Source organism: Populus alba, chromosome 11 (genome assembly GCF_005239225.2).
Source record: "Populus alba chromosome 11, ASM523922v2, whole genome shotgun sequence".
Classification (NCBI taxonomy): Eukaryota; Viridiplantae; Streptophyta; class Magnoliopsida; order Malpighiales; family Salicaceae; genus Populus; species Populus alba.
In genome coordinates, this window is record NC_133294.1 from 4,948,317 (window position 1) to 4,974,454 (window position 26,138).

Consider the following 26,138-nt stretch of genomic DNA (forward strand, 5'->3'; position numbering starts at 1 on the left):
AAACTCTTGCACTAATGCTAGCAGTTTTGTTGAGATAGGAAAAGGTTTCCTAGATAGAAAGGATTTGTATTTAGAATCCTTATTTAACTAATTAATTCTAGCTGAAGGCATGAAAATCATAGTTCAATTCAATTACCCAAGGACTTATCCTCAGGTGGTTGCGTGATTAATAGCTGTAGTCAGTTTCTATTTAATATATAATCCCAGTGAGTAACGGTATGACGCCAAAAGCAGAGGCAGTGCGCTTAGAAACCTCTTCCAATTCGGATAGTTTAAGAATCCTATTCCTTGAATGACACGATTTTAAGAATGTGTGAATATATATAGAGAGAGAGCAAAACGGCGAAAGCCAAACTTAAAAGAAACAAATGGATGGAGAAATAAATACATCAGAATCCATAGCGGCAGAAGCAGTAGAAGCAGCAGCAAGAGGAGAAAACGATTTCTCTCTCGTCAATCTGAATGCCGATCTGTTGATCAACATTCTTGTTCGACTTCCACCAGCAAAATCAGTCTTTTGTTCCAAGTTGGTCTCCAAAGGTTGGTGTTCTATACTAGAGAATCCCTATTTTGTTTCCAGGTTTATATCGCACCATATCAATGACAAGCTGAGAAACCATTATTCTTCTTATGCCGCTACATACCACAAATACCCCCCTCTCTTCTTTATTAGTAGATACAACGATCGAAGGCTTTGTTTTTTCGCAACTGGTGCTGATCAGGAGGAATCCCCCAAGGAATTCACGTTAGAATTTCTTCCACGGGAAAACGACATTAATCGTATTGTTTCTGTAAAGGCTTCCTGCAACGATCTACTCTTCTGCTTAGCAAAAAACAGTGATTATGTTATCACTCATTACTATATCTGCAATCCCTTCACCAGGCAATGGAGTGTCCTCCCTCCTCCTCTCATAAGAACTACAACAAAAAGAATATATTTTGGGTTGGTTTGCCAGCCAAATTATCAGAGATGGATTCAAGGACAACAATATGAATCTCGTTTTCGGCTTGTACGCTTTATCGAGGTAGCAAAGCACCATGTCGCGGTGGACTTATATTGTTCTGAGACTGGACAATGGAATGAGTCTTTTCTGGTAGGTGCCCAGTATGACTTCATCTTTACCAATGTTTTAGCACATGATGGGAAGTTACATTGGTACAATGGTAGAGATGTTGTTGCTTACGATCCCTTTAAAGATGGTCAAACCATTTTCATCGATGGATCCCAATTTAAAGGACGAACCCCATTGCCCGACGTCATTCTTAACAATCCTGACCGCCTCATTTTACGGGTGGTTAACTTCCGCCTCGGGGAATGCCGAGGATTGTTGCGGTTCATGCAGATCATCACTAATTCCTACCGTTCAGATTCTAATGATCATCTGAGTGTTTGGGAGCTCAAGGACAATGAGACTAGAGGATTCAGTATGGTACACGTGATTTCCTTCGACAATATGTTCTCCAAAGAAGCCTGGGTTAGAGATTTTGTAAAGAGCGAGAATAGGGTCACTGCACGGGCACTAGCTTTCCACCCAGAGAATAAGGATGTGGTATACTTGGGCTTCCTTTACCACATCATCTCGTGCAACATCCGAACCGGAGAGTTGGAAGTCATTGGTGGGATTCCGTATGAACATAAATTCTGTGCTTTGGAAAATGTCTTCGGAATCAAGCAACCATGGTGGCCAACACCAGTTTCGAATTAAGTCCTCGCACCCACTGAATGCCCTTCTCCACTAGTGATTCAATTGTTAGTTTGTTTGTCTTTTATCCTTTTCCCCTTGAACTATAATATATATCATCCCGGAAAGTCTCTCGCCATCCTTTTTTTACTCTCAAGTTTATAAATTTTCCTATGGAGCGTGGTAGAAATTGAATATGAGAAGGTCTCTCTTAATTATCTTTCATTATACTCATCAAATGTCGAAATAATTGAGTATCTCCGATGTTTTGAATAAATTTCTCGGATTAAAATAATAAATTATTTGTTATTAGATTAAAATTTAATTATAAATTGTTAAATTAGTCATCCAAAATTTTGTAATTGTTTTCTACAAAGTACTTAACAGATAACACTAATATGTTATAATATTTTCATTTATATATATGGAATTTATCTCAAAATCATAGAAAAAACCTCAATTTCTATATTCCAGGAAATTACTAACAATCCTAAAAGAAAACCCCATTCCACAAACTTGACATAGTTTCGTTGATTGGGGTTTTTAAGGTATTTAAAGATAAGTTAATAATATTAAGTGAAGGACAATGCACAATTGCCCGATGTCGTGTAGACTATACTAGCTTTGGTACCCGTGCAATGCCGCAGGTCATTTTTTTTGTATAAAAATATTAAAAAAAAACAAAAATTTAAAAATCTTGGGTTTTTTTGCAAGGCCATACCCAAGAATCTTGGGTTTGGCTATAACGCTTGACTTAAAAGTAATATTTATAATATTAATAATAAAATTAAACTTGCATGACCCAAGTTTAAGTGAGCCTGATTGCAACACCGGATTCAAGAATATTGGATGTGGCTCTAGCTATAAGGTCATGTCATAAAAATATGATAATTAAATAGACTAATTAAAAAAAAAACAAAGAAAAAAAATCAATAGAAAGGAAAAAACTAATGAAGAAAAAAAAATGAATTAATTGGGTTAACCCTTTAAATCAGGTTATCCCGTAAAACCTGGGATTCGTGTAATGAAAGTTTGATAATTAAATAGAAAAAAAATGACGGGTTTACTCAGAATTAACTAGGTTAACCCATCAAACCAAGTTAACCTGTCAAGCCCAGGATACGTATCATGAAAGTATGAAAGTCTGATAATTCAATAGAAAGAAAATTAACTTTAACAAACTAAACTAAATAAAAAAAATAACTCATCAAACCCGAGATCCGTATCATGAAAATCTGATAACTAAATAAAAAAATTTAACATTAACAAACTAAATCAAACAAAAAAAATTCATTAAAAAAATTAAAAAGAAAAAAAAAAGCTAATATTGTAGTAATCCATGGTGTTTTTTTTTTTTTTTGAAAAAAGCTACAAAGCTAAGTTTTCAACCAGATCAATATAAAAAAAAACGACAAACACTATATATATTTTTTTTAAAGTCAATTTTGGGTAAAATAAATGAAAAAAAAACATGTAAAAAAAAAGGAAACAAAAGCGGAAAAAAAAACACGTGGGGAAAGCTACAGTGTTTTAAAGAAATAAACAAAAAAACTAAATTTTCAACCAGTTCAATAGTAAAAAAATAAAATCAACAAAAATAATTCTGAAAAAAAAATGTAAAAATTGACAATTTTTTTAAAAAAGAAAAACAAATAAAAAAAATAAAAAAAAAAACATGTGGGGAAAGCTAAAGCTAGATTATCATTCAGCTCAATATTAAAAAAATAAATTCGATAAATATAATTTTTTTAAAAAATATATGGGGAAACACTATAGCAAAACAAAAACTATGTAGGGGAAATACTGTAGTTATCCATATTATTTTAAAAAAAAACTACAAAGCTAAATTCTCAACCAACTTAATATAAAGAAAAATAAAATCTACAATGATCATTTTGGAAAAAAAGAATAAATAAATCATAAAAAAAAAAAAAAACAATGTATGAGAATATTATAGCAATCCACAATGTTTTAAAGAAAAAAACTACATAGTTAAATTTTTAACCAGTTTAATATTTAAAAAAAATTAGTAAAGATAATTTTGAAAAAAAAATGAAAAAAAAAAGAAAGAAGTCAATTTTGGGTAAAAAAAAAATGAAAAAAAACATGTAACAAAAAAAAAGAAACAAAAGTAAAAAAAAAAAAAAAGCTACAGTGAAAAAAACTGCAACAGGAAAAAAAAAAGAAAAAAAAGAAAAAAAAACATGTAACAAAAATAAAAAGAAAAAAAAAACTGTTACGGTGAAAAAAAAAAAAACCAAAGGTGCTACAGTAAATTCCCCACGCGTTTTAGAGTTCTTAATATATCTATAATAAAAGCACTAAGCACACAAACTTGACATGCCCAAACACACCTCAAACTTGTCATCGCCCCAACTTCTTTGATTCAAATCATTTTTTTTTTCTTTTTTTATGTATTTACTTAGGGTAAAATTAATTTAGTTGTTTTCTAGTAAAAAATGCAACGTTATTTTAAAGTCAAAACGTACATAAAGATTTAATTTTTATTATAAAAAGAAACTCATGATAAAAGTAAAAACATAAGTTAACCATAAAAATTTATAAAATATTAAGAAATTGGATTAACAAAGTAATTTATTTCCATGATTGTTTCTTCTAAAGTCATACAGTGAAGGCCTTAAGATTGAGCAATCCATTAATAATTTATAAAATATTATGAAACATAAGTTATTTAATAAACTCATGCAATTATATGTACTTATATATTTAGATTCATTAATCATTGGCAATCCATTGCACAACAATTTCAATATGTGATTGTTATTTCCTAAAATGATAAATTGCATAACATAATAAATGAAGAAATTTTGTTCATAATATTAATTTTTTTTTAAAGGTAAGAAATCAAATTGATTTGACAATATATTTCAAAATTTATTTGATATAATTTGGTCATATAAATTCATCTATGACATAACTTTTTCATTTGGGGTGAAGCCAATGAAAAAGATGTCATAAATTTCCTTTGAACATGCAGTTGGGTTTGGGCCATGCCACTTCGGGGGACCAACTTTGATGGTAAATTGCCATGGTGAATCAGTACTAATCTCAAGTCCTTGATTAGTTGCATGTTTTCTAGAATTATCCCTTCATTGCTTGCAAATCTCCATTTCGTGGACTGATAGTTTGCAGAAGTTGCTAAGCATTCACACCTTTACACCTTTACTTGTCTGGTAAGCTTTCACATCATTTCAAAGGGATTTATGGAATTCCTAAGCTTTCACACCTTTACTTGTCTGGTATGCAGCCTGGTAGAATTCTATATTCTTCTCTATTTAGTCTTCCAATATCCTTGCAGCATTTATCTCTCCGCTTGAACCAGTTCAGCAGGGAATTAACTAGATGAGTTCCCGATTTATTGATTCTTCTTCCTCTTTATGAACACTGGACTCGGGATTTTGAAGGGATTAATAAGGCCAAGGTCAATCTTTGAACTCCCCTTCAGGTTTGTTCATTCTCTAAATCCGTTATGATTAATATTATTTATAGAATTAACGTATAAGTTACATAAACATCCAAATATATCCTTTATCGGTAAATATATCCAAATATATATCAGTAATTAAAAAAGAAAAAAAAATATCCAAAAACAGTTAGAAGTACCATTATTTTCTTATGATTATAACTTGAAATTGTATTCCATAAATTAAAGAAATAAGTGCATAGAATTCCATCTTTTTTTAGTGATTAAATGAATAATAAAAAAAAAACTTAACAATCCCCATCTATTTTTTCTAGCATGGTTACACATTTATTTTATTTTTGAAGTCACAATTACCCCTCAAGCAAGGCTGATCTTCAAACGAAACATTTTAATTAATTTTCTGTGAATTAAAACTATGTAGAATCAGAACTACATAAAACAATTTTGTTTCAAGAAATAAAATTACAAAGAATAAAAATATCCAAAACTCCACGCAAATATTAAAATTTGATAAAAAAATAATTATTCATATTTTCAGCTTAAATTTATCTTCACAAATATATTTTATTGATTCATGGCTACTTAAAAGATATTCCCCAATAGATTCTATATTATCTAGAAAATATTTTCAATTTATATACGAACACACTTTTGAATGGAATAATAATAATAATAATAATAATAGTTTTGAGGATCTAAAAACTTTCTAGTCAACTTAGAAAAGAAACAATTAGGCAATAGGTCTTCTACTGCAGCAGGAGACCCGTTGCTTGTTATTAAAAAAAAAAAAAAAATTGTCTGCAGGCAACGGACTAGTAATCAGCGCTAAGTCAAATAGACCATGATCATGGTCGTAGTGATGGCCTGGTCAGAATTTTTCTTAGACGTGGATATTACTAATTATAGGAACTAGGAGGTAATTGTTTAAAAGACAGTTAATTAAGCAGCTGTTTTTACTAAACAAAGATGGAAGCAAAAGGAAAGAAAACTAGATTTCAGGAGACCAACAATTTTCAGGGTCCAAATAAGCTTTTTGTGATGGAATTCAAGTAAATCCTGTCTTCAACAAGGGAATTTAGCACACACAAAAAAAACTTGAATTGTAGAGTTTATGCAGAAGGGTTTTGCAAATTAGTATGAGGAGAGGGAAGAAAATGAATCTTTTCTCGTGCTGTGGATCGCACATCAGGCAGCAACAAGACATCTGACAAACAAAGAAGAACGATTTCCTTCTGGAAGAACATATAATGGAAAATAGGTTTGACATTAATGCAATAAAAAATTTTCAAATTTGTGATTTTGGTAACACACACTTAAACGCTTATCATTATAGTGCTGTGATCAATCAATGTTGTTGCAGGCAGCAGTAAAAGGAAGAATAATCTTAGAGTTTTCACATATCAGGAACTAGCTGTTACGACTGACAACTTCAATCCTTCTTGTTCGGTTGGAGAAGGTGGATTTGGAAAGGTTTTAAAAGGATGATACATTGAGAGCATCGATCAGGTGAGTCTTGTGCTATGTGTGCATGCCCACAGCGTCATATTCGTCATCCCAGATCATCTTGTAATGCAATTGGTTTGCTTCATTCTCTCTTTTTCAGCATGTTGGTGTTAAGCAACTTGACAGTAATGGAAGGCAAGGAAACAAAGAATTCTTTTCAGAGATCATTACATTAAGTATTGTTCAACATCCAAATCTTGTCAAATTGATTGGCTACTGTGTAGAAGATGATATCAAAGACTCTTAGTTTATGAATTCATGCCCAACGAAGCTTGGAAACTCACCTTCTTGGTATGCCCACATAATTCTTGTTTTTGTACCCTAGGCAACAAGTTTACGAATTTTGTTTGTTTACTTGTCATGCCTTGATTTAGCTTTAGGTCCGAAGGTTTACCACTACATCGTCTCTTTACAGATTTTTTGTTCAGTGTGCTAACATTTTCTGATTTCCAGCGTTATCTCCAGAAAGAAAACCTTTGGACTGGACTACTAGGATGAAAATAGCATCAGGAGCAGCAAAAGGATTGGAATATTTGCACGATACTGCCGATCCTCAAATCATCTATCGAGATTTCAAAGCTTCAAACATATTATTAGATGAATGTTTCCATCCGAAGCTCTCTGATTTCGGGCTTGCTATGTTAGGTCCAACTGAAGGAAAGGATCATGTATCTACAAGGGTGATGGGTACGTATGGCTACTGTGCTCCCTGAATATCAACGAACAGGTCAGCTGACAACAAAGTCTGATGTCTACAGTTTCGGTGTTGTTAATTTTCCTGGAGATAATTTCAGGAAGGAGAGTTGTTGACCCGTCAAGACCAAAAGAGGAGCAGAACCTACTTCATTGGGTATGCCGATGTTTTTTCTCCTTCAATGAAGTTGTTAGGATTATATCCTTAATTCCAGAGTAATTAGAAGTGTATACCTTAATATCGATTCTGATTTCTATATTGCAGGCAGGGCCACTGTTTAAGGATAGAATTCAATTTACAAAGATGGCAGATCCAGTGCTTGAAGGAAACTACCCACAAAAGTGTATATACCAAGCTCTTGCAATTGCAGCAATGTGTCTCCAAGAATAAGCTGATACCAGACCTTTTATGGCTGATGTTGTAACTGCACTTGAGTTTCTTGCCACTCCACTTGAGGAGAAAAAACCTACAGTAATATCAACAGAAAACATCCATTATGTCGACTCTGTGACAGGAGGAAATGTGAAGGAAGTGTGAGAGGCTAAATTATACTCCAATTATGCAGAAAAAAGAAGAGAGAATATGGAGTTTTTTTCAAATGTGGAATTTTTTTATTTGGAACACGTGTTTTCTAGTTTTCCAAATTAAGCTGTTCTTTAGTTTGGAAAACATTAGAAAAGATGTTCTCCACATTTTCTCCTTCAAACACTGTAAGAGCCATATTCTTGACCCAATTTAAACTCTAGATTCGGTCCAAAACCAAATTAACTAACCTAGGTATTTAGAAAAACTTGTTAAGAGCATTATTTTCTCTCTTTCCTCAATTTCTCCCCCTTACCGTGACTTTCCACTCATATTTATAAGGGATTTTAGTTTTGAATTTAAGTTTTTGGTTCAAGAATTAAACAAGTAGATAATTTTTTTCTTTTTTGTTATTTTCGATTAAGGATTGATTATGACAGATTTTAAGATGTTCTTACGGTTTTTATATTGTTTTAATGATAGAATCATTTAAAGGATTGAATTGATGTTTTAAGGTGTTAGTTGACTTTAAACAAACTAATTTGATGTATGAGATTATGGGTTGTTGAAGAACAGATTATATTATTGTGAAATTTACAAATTTGAAGATTTACAGATCACGATTTTGGAAATCCTGATCAACCGGTTGGTTGAACCAATCGCCCAGTTGGCTAGTTGTTGTCGGCCAACTTTTCTCTATGGATGCGTCAATTTAAGCTTTTGCTACATGCCATCTGCATTTTCGTCTCTGACTTTATTGCTCCTCTCATTGCATCTGCTTCAACTTCAAAAGATGCGTGGGACAAGCTTACTCGTCTCTATGTTGGCTGATCTCACGCATCATGAGTCTTAAGGAACATCTTGTTCATCCTCATGACTCCTCCTCTCTCAGTGGATATCTTTGTTCTATTAAAACCATTGTTGATGAATTAGCATTCATCAACACTTGTGTTTTTGACAATGATATCACTATTGTCATTCTTAATAGTGTTGGTCACGACTTTAAGGAACTTACTGCAGGCATCCTTGCTTGGGACCTCCCAAGCTCTTATGAAGAACTTCATGATAAGCTGATTAAATACAAGACATATCAGAAATGAGAGGATTCTCGCACAACTCCATTAGTCCTCTATACCAACACTACTCAGTGCCACTCCTATAATTCTAATCGTGGACATCAATCCACTTGGTCGTCTACTCGCAAGGTTGTTTCTCAACATCAATATTTTCCCCAATCCCCATGGTCATCTTCTTGTCAGCCCTTTTCTCCCCATCAAAATTCCCATTGGTCCTTACTTCGTGGAAACTCTCAACGGTGTGGTTATAGAGGTTTTTGTTAGTTCTGTGTCCAGCAAGGCCATAGTGCCAAACAATGCCCACATGCCAAAGGTCTCCATGATCCATCACCCACTGCTTACTACACCACCACTGTTACTGCCCTTGGGCAGCCTTGGCTTATGGATTCAGCTGCCACAAATCATGTCACCTCCAATCTTTACAACCTTTCACTTCACTCCTCCTATGATGGACCTGATTCTATACTCATTGGTGATGATACATGTTTGTGTATTTCTCATTTTCGTTCCACTACCCTCTCTCCTTTCACTCTATCCAATGTCCTCTATGTTCCTTCAATTAAAAAAAATCTTATATTTATCTCTTAGTTTTGCAAACAACATCTAACCTCCATTGAATTTTTCCCCTCTTATTTTTTTGTAAAGGACTTATACATGAGGCATACATTTCTTTGCGGCTTGAATATAAATGACATTTATGAATGGCCACATACTATTCATGTTTAACTCTTTGCTATGGTTGGTGTTAAAGATTCAGTACATAAATGGAATAAATGTCTCGGTCATCCTTCTTCTTGCACTCTTTAGTCACTTCTCAAGACTTTTTCTTTACCTATCTCGTCTACACCTGTGTGTTCAATGTTGTGCTCATCTTCTCAATGCAATAAAATTTATAAGCTTCCATTTATAGTGTCATCCTTTAAGAGTCATAGTCCTCTTGAACTCATTACACTGATGCTTGAGGCCCTGCTCCTGTTGACTTCATTGATCAAAATAAATACTTTGTTATTTTTATGGATCATTTCACTAAATATATTTGGCTCTATCCTATTAAATACAAATATGATGTGTTCACTATTTTTCCCACCTTCAAGATTCTTGTGGAAAACTAATTCAAAACAACAATCATTTCCATTTATTCGGATGGTGGGGGCGAGTTTCAAAAACTCAAACCTTTTTTTGCCACCTTTGGCATCTTTCATCTAATGATGCCACCTCATACCCCTATAATGGCACTGTCGAATGTCGTTATCGCCATATAGTTGAAATCAGTCTCACACTTCTTCATTAATTCGGTCTCCCTCTTAAGTTTTGGTCCCATGCTTTTTCAAACTGCCACCTACCTCATCAATCATCTTCCCACACCTATTCTCAGCCATCGTTTCCCCTTTCAAGCCCTTTATGGTGATGTTCTAAACTCTATTTTTTTTGTTGTCTTTGCTTCCCTTGGTTACGTTTGTACAATCATCACAAGTTTGAACCTTGCACTCGCCCCTGTATCTTTCTTGGCTACTTTCTAAACCAAAGTGCCTACAAGTGTGTTTTGATCCCTCCACAAAGCTTCTTTTTATATCCCGTCGTGTGGTCTTCCATGAATCAGTCTTTCCATTTCTCTCAACTGAACAAAAATCCACTTTCATCCTCATACCTTCCTTTTCATTTGATGACCTATCTTCCATCACCATTGTAATATTTTGGTTGGAAAATACAATAAAGCCCTTGGAGGCTTAAAGAGTGAGTAAATTTGAATAAGGGGTATTATGGTAATTGGATAAATAGTTGATAAATATAAATAGAAAAAGAAAGAGGGATCTGAAAATTTGAAGAACAAAACGTAAGAGAGAAGGGAGGAAGAAGAAGAAGAAGAGAAAAGAAGGGAAAATAAGGGGAAAAGGAAGAGAAGTAGAGGAAATAAGTTTAAAAGGTAAGATTTATGGTTTGAAGTGTTTATATGTTTAATTTCGGTTTTGATTAATTTTTAGAGTTTTGAAGTTTGTATTTTGAGTTAATTGATGAATTAATTTGAAGTTAGGAGTTGATTATTATGGGTATTTGATTAATTAGTTGATTTTGAGAGATTGAATTGAAGGATAATGATTTTGAGTTATGATTTTGTTTAAATGGTGAAATTGTGTTAGAAATCAGGGATAACAGTAGGTGATCTGTTGAAATTCTGAGTTTGAGGTTGAAGATGACGAAAATTCAGTTTGGTCCCTCAATTTGTGGAAATTGCAGTTTAGTCCCCGAACTTTGGAACTTTTACAGATTGGTCCCTGGGGCATAAATTGAGGTTCTGAACAGAACTGAGGATGATTTAAGGACAAAATTCCAGTATAATTAATATTTTTCAGTTTGGTCCTCCAATTTGACAAATTACGATTTGACCCCTAATATTTTGATAAAATCACATTTTGACCTTGGGGCATAATTCAAGATTCTGGACAAAGATAAGGACGAATTATGGATAATTTCAGTATGGATATATATATTTACAATTCGGTCCTCAAATTTGGTAAAATTACGTTTTGGTCCCTGTTTTGGAAAATTGTCGTTTTAGTCCCTAAACTCGAGAGATTAAGCCCAGTTTATTTTATGCATTTGTATCTTTTGTTTGATTTGTTTTTGAGTACATTTCATATATTTATTGTAGGTTCTCTTAACGATCCTTAATCGGATTTTCGGGTCTTTTGCCTGACATTCCTTTAGTTCAGTATTTTCCGGGTGAGTGGAATAATCTTTAATATGCATATAATATAAATAAATATGTATGTTGATTATACAATGAGTACGACTAGTAAGTTTCTTGAATATTTATATATGTTGCTTTATTTTCCGAGTACTCATTTATTCTTGAATTTGCATTCGCAATCTATCAAAGTAAATTCTATTTGATATGATATACGCTTCTTTGATGATTATGTGAATATCTATTATGCCTTGATATGGGACTTGTCAGTAACTCCATGCTAACGGAGAATAGTTAGCCTGTGTGCACATAGTATTCTGTTACCTAGCTGGTGAGAGAGGCATCAGCCTGTGGTGATTGATCATCCCACAGTGGTCACCGGCGGGTGTCATCTGGTCACCTTCGGGTGTCATCTGGTCACCTTCGGGTGTCATCTGGTCACCTTCGGGTGTCATCTGTTCTCTGACATGTAATCCACTACGTTATGATAATATGTTTAGTAAGTATATGTATATGTATATGTATATGTATATGCATATCAAGATAAATCATCTTGCAAATAATATCTGAAATATATGAAATGTGTATTAAATGTTATTCCCCTCACTGAGTTGGTTGAACTCACCCTCATTTTTAATATTATTTCAGGTTCTTAGTTTCTGGAACTTTGTTGAGTGTTTCCGCTTCTTCAGTTCTGGTCGGTATGCCTTGCTTGTTCGCAAGGCTTTCCTTTCAGTTTTGATTTGATGTCTTAGACGCTCCATTGTTACCTTGTTTTAATTACATTTGGATTTTGACAATGTAATGAGTATTATGAATTATTATTTTTGTTTTAATAATTATCTTTCGGTTTCATCAGTATTTGAATAATATAATATTTCTGAATATTATGAGCCGCTGCGTATTTTTAATTGTTCTTTGATATGTCTGTTCTGAGGCTTAGCGTAGGTGAGGTGTCCTTTCGACACCGCTCCTACGTTGCCGGTCACGGATCCGGGATTCGGGTCGTGACAACCATGCCACTCATCCCTGGCTCTATGCACCACCCACCATCTCGATGCCCTCCATAGCCCCATGCCCAACTCCACGGTCATCGTCCATGTCATCTTATTTGGGCTTTGAAGTTGCTACAACTGTGGCTCTTTCTACCATCCTTCTAACTTCCTCTTCTCCAAATACATCGGCCCCAATCACTAGTTCATCTCTAGCCCCTTGGACAAACCCCATGCTTACTCGCTCCCAACATGGTATTGTTAAACCAAACAGTCAACTGCATGCCACCTCCAAACATGGCCTCCCTGCCTCTCTAGAACCCACATGTGCTTCGCAGACCCTTTATGACCCAAATTGGTGAGTTACCATGTCAGATGAGTTCAATGCCTTACTTTTTAATGGAATATGGGACCTTGTACCTCTAATTTCATCTCCAAACTTGGTTAGCTATAAATGGGTTTTTCAGATCAAGTGAAACTCAAATGGCATAATTGATCATTACAAAGCACGTTTGGTTGCGAAAGGTTTTCACTAATGACTAGGCATTGATTACAAAGAAACTTTCAGTCCGGTTGTCAAGCCCACAACATTAGCATTGCCCTTCGCCTTGTTGTTACAAATGGCTAGCCATTTCGTCAACTTGATGTCAATAACGCATTTCTTCATGATACACTCTCTAAAGCAGTTTTTATGCTTCAACATCCAAGATTTATTAATTCATAATTTCCCACCCATGTCTACTAGCTTTGTAAAGCTCTTTACGGTTTCAAACAAGCCCCTAGGCATGGTATTATGAGCTTCGCTCCTTTTTGCTCTCTTATGGTTTTACAAATGCAGTCTCTGATCCTTTTTCAATCTTTAGATTCATCGATGTCATCTTAACTAAATTCTCAGTCAAAGATCTCGGCTCTTTCCATTACTTCCTTAGTGTTGAAGTGCCTTTAACATCATTAGGTCTATTTCTTTCTTAACACAAGTATATTTGTGATCTCTTGGTCCGCACTCGCATGGATGGTGCTAAGGAGGTTAGAACTCCTCTCCTTACCATGGGCTCCTTTGTTCTCAATGATGGTTCACCTGCTACCAATGCCACTAAATATTGTAATGTCATTGGGGCATTACAATACCTTAATCTTACTTACTCAAATATCTTTTTTGATGTCAACAAGTTATCTCAATTCATGCACCGCCCCTCCAAATCCCACTAGATTGCAACTAAATGTTTGTTGTGTTATCTTAAGGGCATAATTTTTCATGGTCTTCATCTTTACTGACACCGCAATCCCTCTTTATATATATGCATTCTCTGACGCCAATTGGGCTGGAAATCTAAATAACTGTACTTCCACCATTGTTTATATGATTTTTCTTGGTGGTAATCTTGTCTCGTGGAGTTCCTGGAAACAATAGTTTGTTGCAAGATCTTTAACAGAAGTTGAGTATCGAGCCATTGCAACCACAATGGCAGAACTTGCATGGGTTCAATCCCTTCTTGCTGAACTCAATTTTTCTCTCCCTTGCACCCCGGTTATATATTGTGATAACATTGGTGCCAACTATGTTTGTGCCAACCTAGTATTCCACTCTTGCAAGAAACATATTGTTATTGGTTTTCATTTTGTTCGTAACAAAATGGCTCACGTCTCTCTTTATGTCTCTCATGTTGCTACTGCTGACTAGTTTGCTAATGCCCTCACAAAGCCTTTATCCAGACAACGTCTCTCTCTTCTTCTTTCCAAGATTGATATCTCCAATGGAAACACCATCTTTCCGGGGGTGTGAAGGATATCATTAATTCACTCAAAACAAGTTGATTGTTGCAGCTTATAACCAACCAATACGCACAAATCCTCCTATTATCAAGCAACAAGAATTTAAAATAGCTTTTTATCTTTTTATCCTTATCTGATATAACAAATTATTTGCACTCATTTGTATTTAAACAGTGAAAGAATATTGAATAAAAATGAAGTAGAAATTATCACCACTCTCATATTTCTATAGAGAATTCTTTTGAAGTGTTATTTAATTTTAATGGTTTTGAAGAATATAATGTTTTGAAGGATATTTAAATGTTGTGAAATATTTATATAATTTGTTTCATGATATGTATGAGACTTAGCATAGATTAGGTGTTCTTACGACACCGTTCTTGCTTGCCGATCATGTACCCAGGATTTGGGTCGTGATCGTAGTGTCAATTGCTCTCGCATTCTCTCCATCTGGCCATTCTTAAGAAAAATATCATGTCTACTCGTTAGTATGGAGAGGAACGAAGACGGCCGAGTCTTTTGGTGGAAAAAACATTTGATAATGTAGCTGCTGATGGAAGAAAAACTGAAATGGGTTTAATTTAAAGCTCATGATATGGTTTGTAACACATCCTTAAGATTACCTGCAGAAATGAAAAGCTCCATCTAGATTTCCAGGTGTCTGAGACGTGTAAATTACCCCTTAACTATATTTTACAGCCCACATTGTTTCTGTATTTCTCAGATTTGTCAAGCTATATTCCATCTACTTATTGCTTTTCTTGCCTTTTAAGATCCAAATTATCTGCAAGCAATGTTTTCACTGCAAGTAGTCGAAATCATAGGAGTGTTTTTTGTTCCGAAAATCAGAATATCTATGTTCATTCAATTCCCCTTAAGATGTACGTGTTGGCTATTCTTCATCGATCTCATTCTATTCCTTCAATTTAAAACAGATGCTCCAAGATGTGCGTAAAAAACGGGCTCTTTATGAGTCAACACTTGCGAAATGGTGAGTCATACAATCACTCTATTGTGGATCCTATATATAATTAGTGTGAGCGGCTACACGATCAGCCAGACTTATCTATATCTTCTTGTGTGTTTTTGTTAATGGAATCCAATCCTGTGGAAAAAGGATTACGATCGTGGTTATAGTGGAGACCTCCCTGTCAGCATTTATCTTAAGCCATGGAAAATGCTAATTATAGGAGGGAATATATTAAAAGTGAGTTAACCAGAACAAGTCTTTGCCCCTGTTTTTGCTAAACAGAGAAAGCTAATTACTAGTTGGAAGCAAGACGCTGACAGCTAGACTAGCTAACAATTTCAAATCCAATGGTTCTGCTGCTAAAGTTTACAGAAAAAGCTAACAATGCTGTTACCAGAAGAACTCAATTCCTATATAGTTAATGGATACGTAAATACCATTTCATCGTGAGATAGAATCATCTTAGCTCCAACAAGGTACCTAAAAAGAAACTTTGTATTTGTATAGATACATAAATACACAACAGGGTTTGCAAATTAGCAGGAGGAGAGGAAGGAAATGAGTCTTTTCTCGTGTTTTAGATTGAAAAAGAAGAGTTCTTTTAAGGGAAGTAGATCATCATGGACCAACAAGGGATTTGGCAAACAAGGCAAAACATTATCTTTCATAAGAAACATGTCTCGTATAATAGGTGAGGTGTGTCCATGGAATAAATTTAAATTTTGTGATTTTGGTAATGGATAATTGCCAACGATTTTGGTCATGTTATCAATGTTGCAGACAGAAGCAAAAGGAGGAACATTTCTCAAGTTTTCGCTTTTCGCGAACTAGCTGTTGCAACCAAAAAATTCAATCCTCATTGCCTGGTGGGAGAAGGTGGATTTGGAAGGGTGTACAAAGGATACATTGGGAGCATCGATCAAGTCAGACATGTATTTTAAGAACATGCAAACCTATATATTATCCTAGATCATATTGTAATGCAATTCCTTTGTTTCATTCCTTGGTTTTTTTTCAGATTGTTGCTGTTAAGCAGCTTGACAGGAATGGATTGCAAGGAAACAGAGAATTCTTTTCTGAGGTCCTTACATTAAGTTTGGTTCAACACTCCAATCTTGTCAAACTGATTGGCTACTGCGCTGATGGTGATCAAAGACTCCTAGTTTATGAATTCATGGCCAGTGGATCTTTGGAAAATCACCTTCTTGGTATGCCCATATAATTTTGTTTTTAATCCTAGGCAAGAAGTTCTGTATACGTGTCATGTTGCAGCTCAAGCACGGGCTTGATTTAGCCTTTGGTCCAAAGTTTTTCCATCTGCGTTGTCTGTATAAACATTTTGTGCTTAGTGTGCAAACATTTTCTGCTTTCCAGATTTACGTCCAGGAAAAGAGCCTTTGGACTGGACAACTAGGATGAAAATAGCATCAGGAGCAGCAAAAGGGCTGGAGTATTTGCATGATGTTGCGGATCCTCAAATCATCTACAGGGATTTCAAAGCTTCAAATATTTTATTAGATGAAGATTTCAATCCGAAGCTGTCTGATTTTGGACTTGCCAAGTTGGGTCCAACAGGAGGAAAAGAACATGTGTCTACCAGGGTGATGGGTACATATGGCTACTGCGCTCCTGAATATCAAATGACAGGTCAGCTGACAAAAATGTCTGATGTGTACAGTTTCGGTGTTGTTTTTCTGGAGATAATTTCAGGAAGGAGAGTTATTGACATGTCAAGACCAACTGAAGAGCAGAACCTAATTCATTGGGTATGTTGATGATTTTCTTTCCCAGTTAACTTGTTAGGATTACATCTTTCATTTCTGGCAAGGTTATAGCATAGAGCATAAGCTGCAAACATTGAGGTTTAATGACTGATTGGAAATGCAGACCATGATTCTTATTCTCATTTTCATATTGCAGGCAGCGCCGCTATTGAAGGACAGAAGTCAATTTACAGCAATTGCAGATCCGTTGCTTGGAGGAAAATACCCAAAAAAGAGTCTATATCAAGCTCTTGTAATTGCAGCCATGTGTATCCAAGAGGAAGCTGATAGACGACCTTTGATCGCTGATGTTGTAATGGCACTTGAGTATCTTGCCACGCCAATTGATGAGAAAAAAGTCACAATGACATCAACCGAAAGCATTCACCATGTTGACTCTGTGAAAGGAGGAAATGCAAAGGAAGAGCTGGGAGTTTAGATGTCCTGCAGAAACCAAAAGCTACTTCTAGGACTTCAATATTGTGGTGTTTGATGCATTTTTATATGATCCTAAACATTGATACTGTATTTCTGTTGGTGTTAATTTTGAAGCTCAGAAAAATGTAGAAGTGAGTTTTGTGAAGAGTCCTTTTATGTCTTCTAGGTGCAAGTGTGCCATAGATTACTGATGTGATTATCTTCTAGTCTTAGACTAGTATAAGTATGTCTTGAAAGAATTGTATTCTAAGTCTACAAGTCAATGGGACTACCACGATAGAAGAGAGATGTATTCCACCATGCTTCCCTCCTCTTACCAATTTTTCCTAACAATTTCACAAATGCGTATGCGTAAATGGACTGTTTTTGCTGCAGGAAAAAAAATGCAGGCCATGGAATTTCAGGAGTTTACGTTTAATTTACAATATCAATGTTTGCTATTCTTTATCAGTCTCATTCAATTAAAAACTACATGCTCCAATTTCTTCTATGCAAAAACAACAACAAACCTTAACTCTACATAGATATACACTTCACACTGCAAGTTTTGAGCCAGCATTCCATTTGCAGTCCTTCGCGATATTTTAATCGGAACTTTCAAGGTATGAGCTAGGCCCGTTAACATATGATATAATGGCATGGCGATCAACAAAGAAGGAGTGATGATTGTTAACCTCCCAATCCGGTACACACAATATCTGATTTCTTTTAGAAGTCAGCCTGTGGGTGTCATTTTGCAGATATAATTATCACCTCTGAGATGCTAATCCATGAAGGTGATATCTGGATGAGGCAAAGTTGTGAAAGCATGAAAAACCATAATTCTAACCAGGTACATGCTAGGAAATTTACCAACTTGTTGTTCCCGTGTTCTTCTCCTAGTCTTATCAAAAGTAAGCCTGATAGATAGTTTAATTCTGACAAGGAGAATCAAGTGCTATTGAAGTTGTGGACCTGAAGTTATAGGATCAGCAAAAGCATGGCCCATTGGCTTGACATACCAGCTTAGAGAAGTCAGAGAGCATGGCAGCTCTTTGTACGATTGTCTAAACCTGCATATCCTTCAAATCATCTTTCAGGATTATATAACCGAACCCAGGAATACCACTGAGACTATTGCTGTCAGCAACTTCCACAGCAGAACAGATACTCGGAAAGAATCTACTGCTGCCTCTTCGCTTCTTCCTTTGCCAGCTCATCGTCAAGGACCAGAAACTAGGCCTTGACTTACCATTACTGGAAGCTATGTCAACCACCAGCCCTTGAGGTTTCCTTGAACTCGTAGTTTTCTCTATCTCAAACTTTGAGAAATACTCAATTTCTTTCCTCACAAGTGATCCTACGGTGCCTTGTGTGCCTATCGCAACTGGAGCCGTTGCAGCCATTTTCTCAGGGAGCTTGGTGGTAGTGGTGCTGGCTTTATATTGCATAATATGTAGTCTGATGGAGGCTTCTGGTTGAAGTAAGTGGTGGCCCTATTTCCTTGTCAAAGTATTAAAATGAGAGGGTGTGATTGGGGAATCTCTCTCTCATCTTTGGTGTTTGTTTATAAAGCTCTCATTGAACCTCTCAATTAAAGTGGACAGCGTGAGATTTTGCATAATTGGCGCCTTTGATAGGGATATTAGTCATCGCATTCATCCTGTGATTGCATTGAAAGTATCTGCATGCTTTACTTGATATTTTTTTAAACCCCTTTGATTACTTGTTGGATGTAAGCACCTAGTATTATGATGGCCAGTAAAAATTAGTCAAGCATTCTTTATCTACTTATTCTGTACTAAAACCTCATTGGCAGGGCAAACCATGCCATACTATGTGGTTTCTTGGCCATATTTGTTAGGTTAATCCTCCTTTTCTCGTTCCTTGGCCAGATAGAAGAGAAGAGGAAAGGAGTCATGTATCACAAACTTGCTAGTAAATCACTTGAAGTGGAATTTAGGTATGGGGTCATAGGTGGTGTTGATTACCCTCCTTTCTTTTGATTTTGTGCCTTCTGTGTAATGGCAGAAATCATTTCTTTTTGTAAAGGAACAGGATACCCTGGCACAACATTTCATAATAGGATGGTTATTAAAAGAAGCTATAGGAAAACACCGTCTATGCCGATTCAAAAACACTCGATGACAATTTTGCCTTTCACACCACAAAACATCAAACTAATTATTGGTGACAGGAAGTTTTTTTACATTTTAAAAACACAGCAAGAAAATCAAAATGTCCTTTAAAAAAAATACAATACTGGTATTAAAGAACAATTTGGTAATTTTAAAAAGGTTTTTTTGGTCAAATTTAAAAATTATAAAAAAAATCAAAATATAAATAAAATGACCACAATATCTTTGAAAGTTCAAATTTTAAAATTAATATCAAAGAGCTTTTTAGTCTTCTTACAAACAATTTTTTTTCATTATTACCATATTAGTAACTCAAGAGCATTTTGGTACGTGGCTAAAAAAAAATTAGACACATGGGAGGCACGCACACTTTGGACAGCATTTGCAATGCCTTCCAGTGTCTAAAAATACCCTTTCACCAAGATGTTGGAAATACCATCATGTCTTCTTACTAATGAAGCTGAGCCTAAAAGCATTGGGTGGTTGGTTTGTCACTAGTGGGTTGTTTTTTTCTTTTCTTTTCTCTCCCCCTCCTAAAATGACATATTGGTTCTCTTTATTCTTGGTAGTTGATAAAGGAATTTTTAACATGTATATTTTCTGCTATTCATGCTTGATTTTTAAATATTTTGGATATGTTGCACAAGACAATTAGAATTTTGAATCTATTTTTAAACTATTGACCTCGTGGGAAATTAATGTATTTTCTTATCTTAGGTTACTGAACAGGCAGAGCCGGACAGTGAAACTAAACAGTGATTCATTATGTGCTACTAATAAGCTATACAATTTAGTTCCAGATGTTCGTAACCATTTTCAAATAGCTGAGATGAAGGTCTACAAAACATATGATGGGCATATAACTCTATTTTGTTGTTTCGAAGCCCAAAAAGCGAGTTGAAAAACAAGGATTGAACCAGCCCGAAATTCCTGCACTGCAAAGACTGTTTCGGTTTATGACCTTTATCTCAACACTCAGACATCCAAAAATTGCAAGATCAGTTTTTTTGGAAAGAAAATTTGATTCTCTACAATTCCTCCAGAAATAGAGATCTTTGAATTCGCACGTTTTCTATCTCAAATCGGGCCCGCAATGTCTGAGTAGGAAAGAATTTAATGCAGAAAAGGAAACCTTCCTCATTACTACAGGGGTAGAAAAGCCACAATATAAAAGAAGAAAAAGGAGGAGAGAAGACAGACAGAAACCCTACAACATAGAAAAGAAAAAGAGAGGAGGCGGCACCAAAGGGAACAAAAGAGTGGCAGAGGCAAAACTATTGAAAACCGGGAGGACACCTATCTTTTCGACTGAAATTCTCTGCTTTTGAGTGATGTTCATCATATCAAGTTTGTTTATCTTTAATTTAACTATGGAGTAGACTTTTATTCGGGGATTTTTGATGTAACCTTACTATGATTATGTGAACAATTTCTTCGATTGAATTATTATATTAAGATGTTGAGTATTTCATTCTATGAGTAATGCTTGCGTGTGTTTGGCCAACATCTGCATGATGAAGAATTCAATTTGAAGCTGAGAAGTGATAATTGTTTTAGCCATTGTTTGAAATACCGTAAGAAATTTATAGGATAGAGATATCCTAAGAACTTTTGTAATCGTTACAGGTTTTACAGTACTTAATAAATTTCGACAAGTTCAGAACTTTCGTAGAATATATGAAATTTATTTGTCGAAATAATTTATTGATGCTCGAGAGAGATTAATATTTACATAAGGAAAACCTAATTATCAACATTAGGAGTAATTAATTTAATCGAGAAAGTTCACATAGGCATAGTTACGGTAAGTCAGAAATCCTAGAACCAGTACAATTGAATTCATTAATATTTAATCAATTGGTTGTTTGTTTTTAATTATTAATTTTTGTTTCATAAACTATCTTCTTCGATTCCTCAAATAGATCATAATTTAAAAGACTTTGGTAATTAGTAGTAATTTTTACAAATCTTCGTGGGATGATACTCTACTCATCATTTTATTACTTGTTACGATTTGTGCACTTGCAAATTTAACCAACAGTAGTTCAAATTCAATCTTTATTTTTTTTATTTCTAATTTTTGTTTTTATTAATTTTCTAAAATTTTTATTTGTTTTCAATTTTATCTATCAATTCTAATTTGACATGTATTTTTTTAATTTGGTCCTTATTCTTTTGATTTCTATTATTTTTCATTGTCCTTTTGTAAAAAAATTTATTGGTTTTAATTTCATCCTACAATCTAAATATATGGTATTATATTTTTGAATTTGGTCTTCATTGTCTTGGTTCTGTTTTTTTCTTGATCCTTTTGTAGAAGCTTTATTTACTTGCAATTTCATACTTCAATCTAAATTCATGGTATATTATTTTTATCAATTTCAACCTCATTCTTTTTTTTTTTGGCTTTTGCTAAAGTTATTTTTCTTTTCAATTTCACCATTTAATCAAAAATTTATTTTTATTTTTATGTTAGTTTTGTTCCTCATTCTTTTGATTTTTTTTTTGCTAAATTGATTTTTCTTTTTAGTTTCACCTTACAATAAAAAAATAAAATTTATTTTGTATTTTCTTTTTTATCTTTATTCTCCTAATTGCTATTTTTTTTTTTATATCTTTAGTGTCATGAAAAAACCTACAACAATTATTAATGAATATTGCAACTGGAGAGAAACTAGAAAGAAAAGATTTAACGTGGTTCGGCAATGGACCAACATCTATAAAAATAGGGAGCTTTTATTTTTACTATATCGAAATATGGTTACATGATATGTATTTATAGTAAACCCTAAACCACCCAAGAAATCCTCGTTATCCAAGGAGTATAAATTAATTTTTTATAATAGTTCTTTAACATACCACGGGTGCATTGCCCCTGCACCCCCAACCTATTAATCGTCCTTGATAGAAAAACAAGGAATAAATCCTAGAGAGGTAGATATCATCGTTTCACTCCACTTCGACATTTGCCTATAAGCCACAAGTTACAACAATATCCACCTTGAAAAATATCCACCTCTTAAAAGTTCACTTGGAATAATAGGTTGAGACATCTCATATCTGAAGACATTAATCAATTTCAAGCACTAGTCTACTATAATAACAATAGTCTTCATCTGTGTGTTTGGTTCTTGTATGATACACTTGATTCTTTGCCAAGTAAATAACACTACGACTATCACATTGTAGTTGAACTCTACCTTGTTAAATACCCAGTTCTTTGACCAAACCTATAAGCCACGAGGCTTTCTTAGTAACCTTAACCACTTTATATATTATAACTCAGTAGTAGACAGTGAAACCAAAGACTAAATAAGAGACTTCCAACAAATAAACCTCTATATTAGAGTAAATACATAACTTGTTGTAGATCCCTTGTCATCCAAGTCCTTTGTGATGCAACCATATTATTCAATAGTTTTACTCATATTTACCTAGTATTTTGCTCATGTTTTATATATAAAATGTCTTGATATTTTTTGTTTTACGTTTTGAAGATGCTTTTGAATGTAAGATTCAAAAGGTAGTAATTTGGAGATAAAATTTAGACCATGTTCCAACCCGTGTCGAATATTGATAGATTTGACATTCGATCAATATTTTATGCAAAACATGAGTTGTAGAGGTCAAAATGAAGTGATTCTAGAGGCATTAGAATGCTAATATCCATATATTTCTATACATATATGATGAGAAAAAAAATCATGGAAATCACAGCCTTCAAAGACAAGTCTTGTATTATATCAATTTTGATATTTGACTATTTCGACTTGAATATCTTGAGTTAGAGAAGTCTATTTGATGCAAACTCAACTTGTTTTGGATTTCTGACTTAAAAACCTATTAACTTACCAAATTCCAGTAGAAAAAGATTTTATATAAGAGATATATGATTTTTCTAAGATAATTTATAAGCTCTGCCATCAAACAAGTTTTATGAAGAAACAAGTTCAACTTACTTTCCAAACATCCATACCAACATGGCAATTATTTATTTTTTATGGAAAAGGTCTTTATTTGGAATTAACTTCACTAAGTCCAAAGTCAAAGATTGAAGATTTTATGCAAGACTACCTTATATATATATATAGGAAAGAGTTATTGTACTACATAAATATAAATGATCTACTTTGAAAAAGACTCCTATATTATTATTTTTTAGGATACAAATAGACTAGTATGAATGTGAGGAGTAGGCTTTTACATCATATAAAAGGAAAGAGAGCGAGGAAAAGAGAGTGGCAACCATAAAGAAGAAAGAAACTCTCATCTTTTTTCCTACACCCAAAATTATGTTTTTATCTTTTATCTTCCTTAGTTTTTTTTATAATCATGCAAAGCTAAGTTATTTTTCTTGGTTGAAAGGATATAGAAGCCTTTGAATTTTAAAAACTGTGAAATCTATTTTATCTTTTCTTTTCAGTTTATATTATGAGTATGAATATTTTCATATGTTTATTTTCTATGAATGTTAAAGAAGACTAAGTTTTTTTTCTAACCAATTTATTGCTAAGTTTTCTATCAAAATCAGAGTTGTGATATTTAACTTGTAAATCAGAGTTATGATATTTAACTTGTAAATCTATTAAGTTTAATAAACATGGTAGATCTATATTATTAATCTTAGGGAAAACATTCAATTAAATCAAATATAGACTGTAGACAGTTATGTTATCTAGATTTATTAACTTATCTAGTTCTTAAGACTGCCATTAAATTGTTAGTGTGAATGATGTGGCTGTTTAATGGCTAGAGTTAGTTATATTATAGATTGGTTAACTGACTACTATTAAGAAAAGATAAATATTTAGAATTATATTGACATATCGTTTTAATAATCAGTTTTGATTTTTGTCAATAGATATTTACTTGACTAAGGTTTTTCTTTTAATAAGGACTAAGGTTTTTCTTTTAATAAGTTTCAGTTTATTTATTTTAGTTTGATTACTTTATTTCATTTACCTTAGTATAGCTTAGATAATCTCGAAACCCCCCTTAAATTTTGAATCATTTAGCATAAACACCTAGATTAGATCTTCCTCATGAAATCAATTCTTACTTGCTCTATACTATTTTATAATTAATTTGTGTGACCATAATATCTCAACACTCCATAGTTTGCATCTATCCTTAAGTATATAAAAATCCACTTTACTACATCATTGTCATCCCGAATTTGATTGGAAACTTCCTCACCACACTGATATCAAATTTAGTCTTGTACAAACCATAAGACACATTACACACCTTACTGCACACTAGATAATCTTGGCAAGTTTATGATCCAAGTTAATTTTTTTTTTAAACACACTTGGTAACTAAATATTATTTTTTTACAAAAAAAACAAGGAGTCCAGCTCCACGGCAAAGTACGGGTTACGAGGCTTCTAGGCTAGTTAAATCTAATTCCGGAGGCCAAGATTAAACAGAGCCCTAATTGAGTGTCTTTCAATGTCATTAAGGAGTTTCTTTCTGGCCCCATTATATTCCACTTTGGCATTTGTCTTTCAATCAAATTCAACATCTACAAGGGGACCATTAAGAATAAAGTCCAATTCCATATTTCATAATCCATCCTTTTCTCAGATGGAAGGTCTTTCATCTTCAGTTAATTAAGTGCAAGTGCCTGTGCTAATGTATAGAGAAAACACAGCATATAAAATCTCTCAGTGGTATATTCAAATCTATTACAAGAATAGAATTATGTCCCATCATCCTGAGACCGAACAACCAATCGAGGATGATGTTTCTTGACCGTGACCTGGTGAGTCCAGATCATAGGGGTGGATGGTAGTGAAATCATCCAGAATGTGTGCAACTCCACGATGCATACCTCTTTTCTACATGTAATGATTAATTACAAGCACCATTATGACGACTTGCATCATATGTAACCTGTAATGCAGCATTCATCATCTCAAATCTCCCCATGATTCTCTCTGTTATAGAAACACTCCAAAATATTCTATTATCATAACTTAAAGGGACAAGCAACAAGACAAACTACATCATTCCCTCGTCTTCTTTTTCCTTTCTGAAGAACTTTCTTCTCTTTCCAGCTTTTGAGTTAGTCATTCTCGTCTTTGTTTTCTCGCATAGCATTTTGCATTCAGGCAAAGACCAGTCACTTCAGCTAGCTATCAATTCTAGTCACTATTGAAAATGAAACCCGGGATCACAATGTCCGTCTGGGAAAAAAATATACCTTTCTAGCATGATGACAACAGTTTCAGTGGCCACTAGATTATGGTTTTCTATATTCTATCCTCGGTTATTGACCACAGTTATTATGAGTATCCATTGGAATGCCTCGGATGTTAAGGCTCCAGTTAGCAAATCCAAGGTGCTGGTTTGTGTCTCCGACACCAAGCTAACAACAATCATAGCAAGCGATCACTAATTCCAGCAATGCCATAAAAGTAAACATGACACCACCACAAAGCTCATGGGGCTACCCAGTACATCATAGCCCTGGTC

At 34.1% G+C, this 26,138-nt stretch overlaps 3 protein-coding genes and 1 pseudogene across 3 annotated transcripts; 3 read left to right on the plus strand and 1 right to left on the minus strand.

The window, feature by feature from the left end:
• Positions 1-368: 368 nt before the first annotated feature.
• LOC118031244 (F-box protein At5g07610) lies at positions 369-1,706 on the plus strand. Its single transcript, XM_035035597.1, has one exon. The coding sequence runs from the start codon at positions 369-371 to the stop codon at positions 1,704-1,706; it is 1,338 nt and encodes a 445-aa protein (XP_034891488.1).
• A 4,387-nt stretch (positions 1,707-6,093) lies between these two features.
• LOC118031243 (probable serine/threonine-protein kinase PBL23) lies at positions 6,094-7,861 on the plus strand (annotated as a pseudogene).
• An 8,157-nt stretch (positions 7,862-16,018) lies between these two features.
• Positions 16,019-17,545, plus strand: LOC118031242 (probable serine/threonine-protein kinase PBL23). Its single transcript, XM_073412223.1, has 5 exons — positions 16,019-16,034; positions 16,124-16,266; positions 16,362-16,551; positions 16,718-17,109; positions 17,264-17,545. Exons 1-5 carry the CDS (start codon positions 16,019-16,021, stop codon positions 17,543-17,545), a joined length of 1,023 nt encoding a protein of 340 aa, XP_073268324.1.
• A 1,045-nt stretch (positions 17,546-18,590) lies between these two features.
• LOC118031262 (uncharacterized) lies at positions 18,591-18,929 on the minus strand. Its single transcript, XM_073412224.1, has one exon. The coding sequence runs from the start codon at positions 18,927-18,929 to the stop codon at positions 18,591-18,593; it is 339 nt and encodes a 112-aa protein (XP_073268325.1).
• Between the last annotated feature and the right edge of the window lie 7,209 nt (positions 18,930-26,138).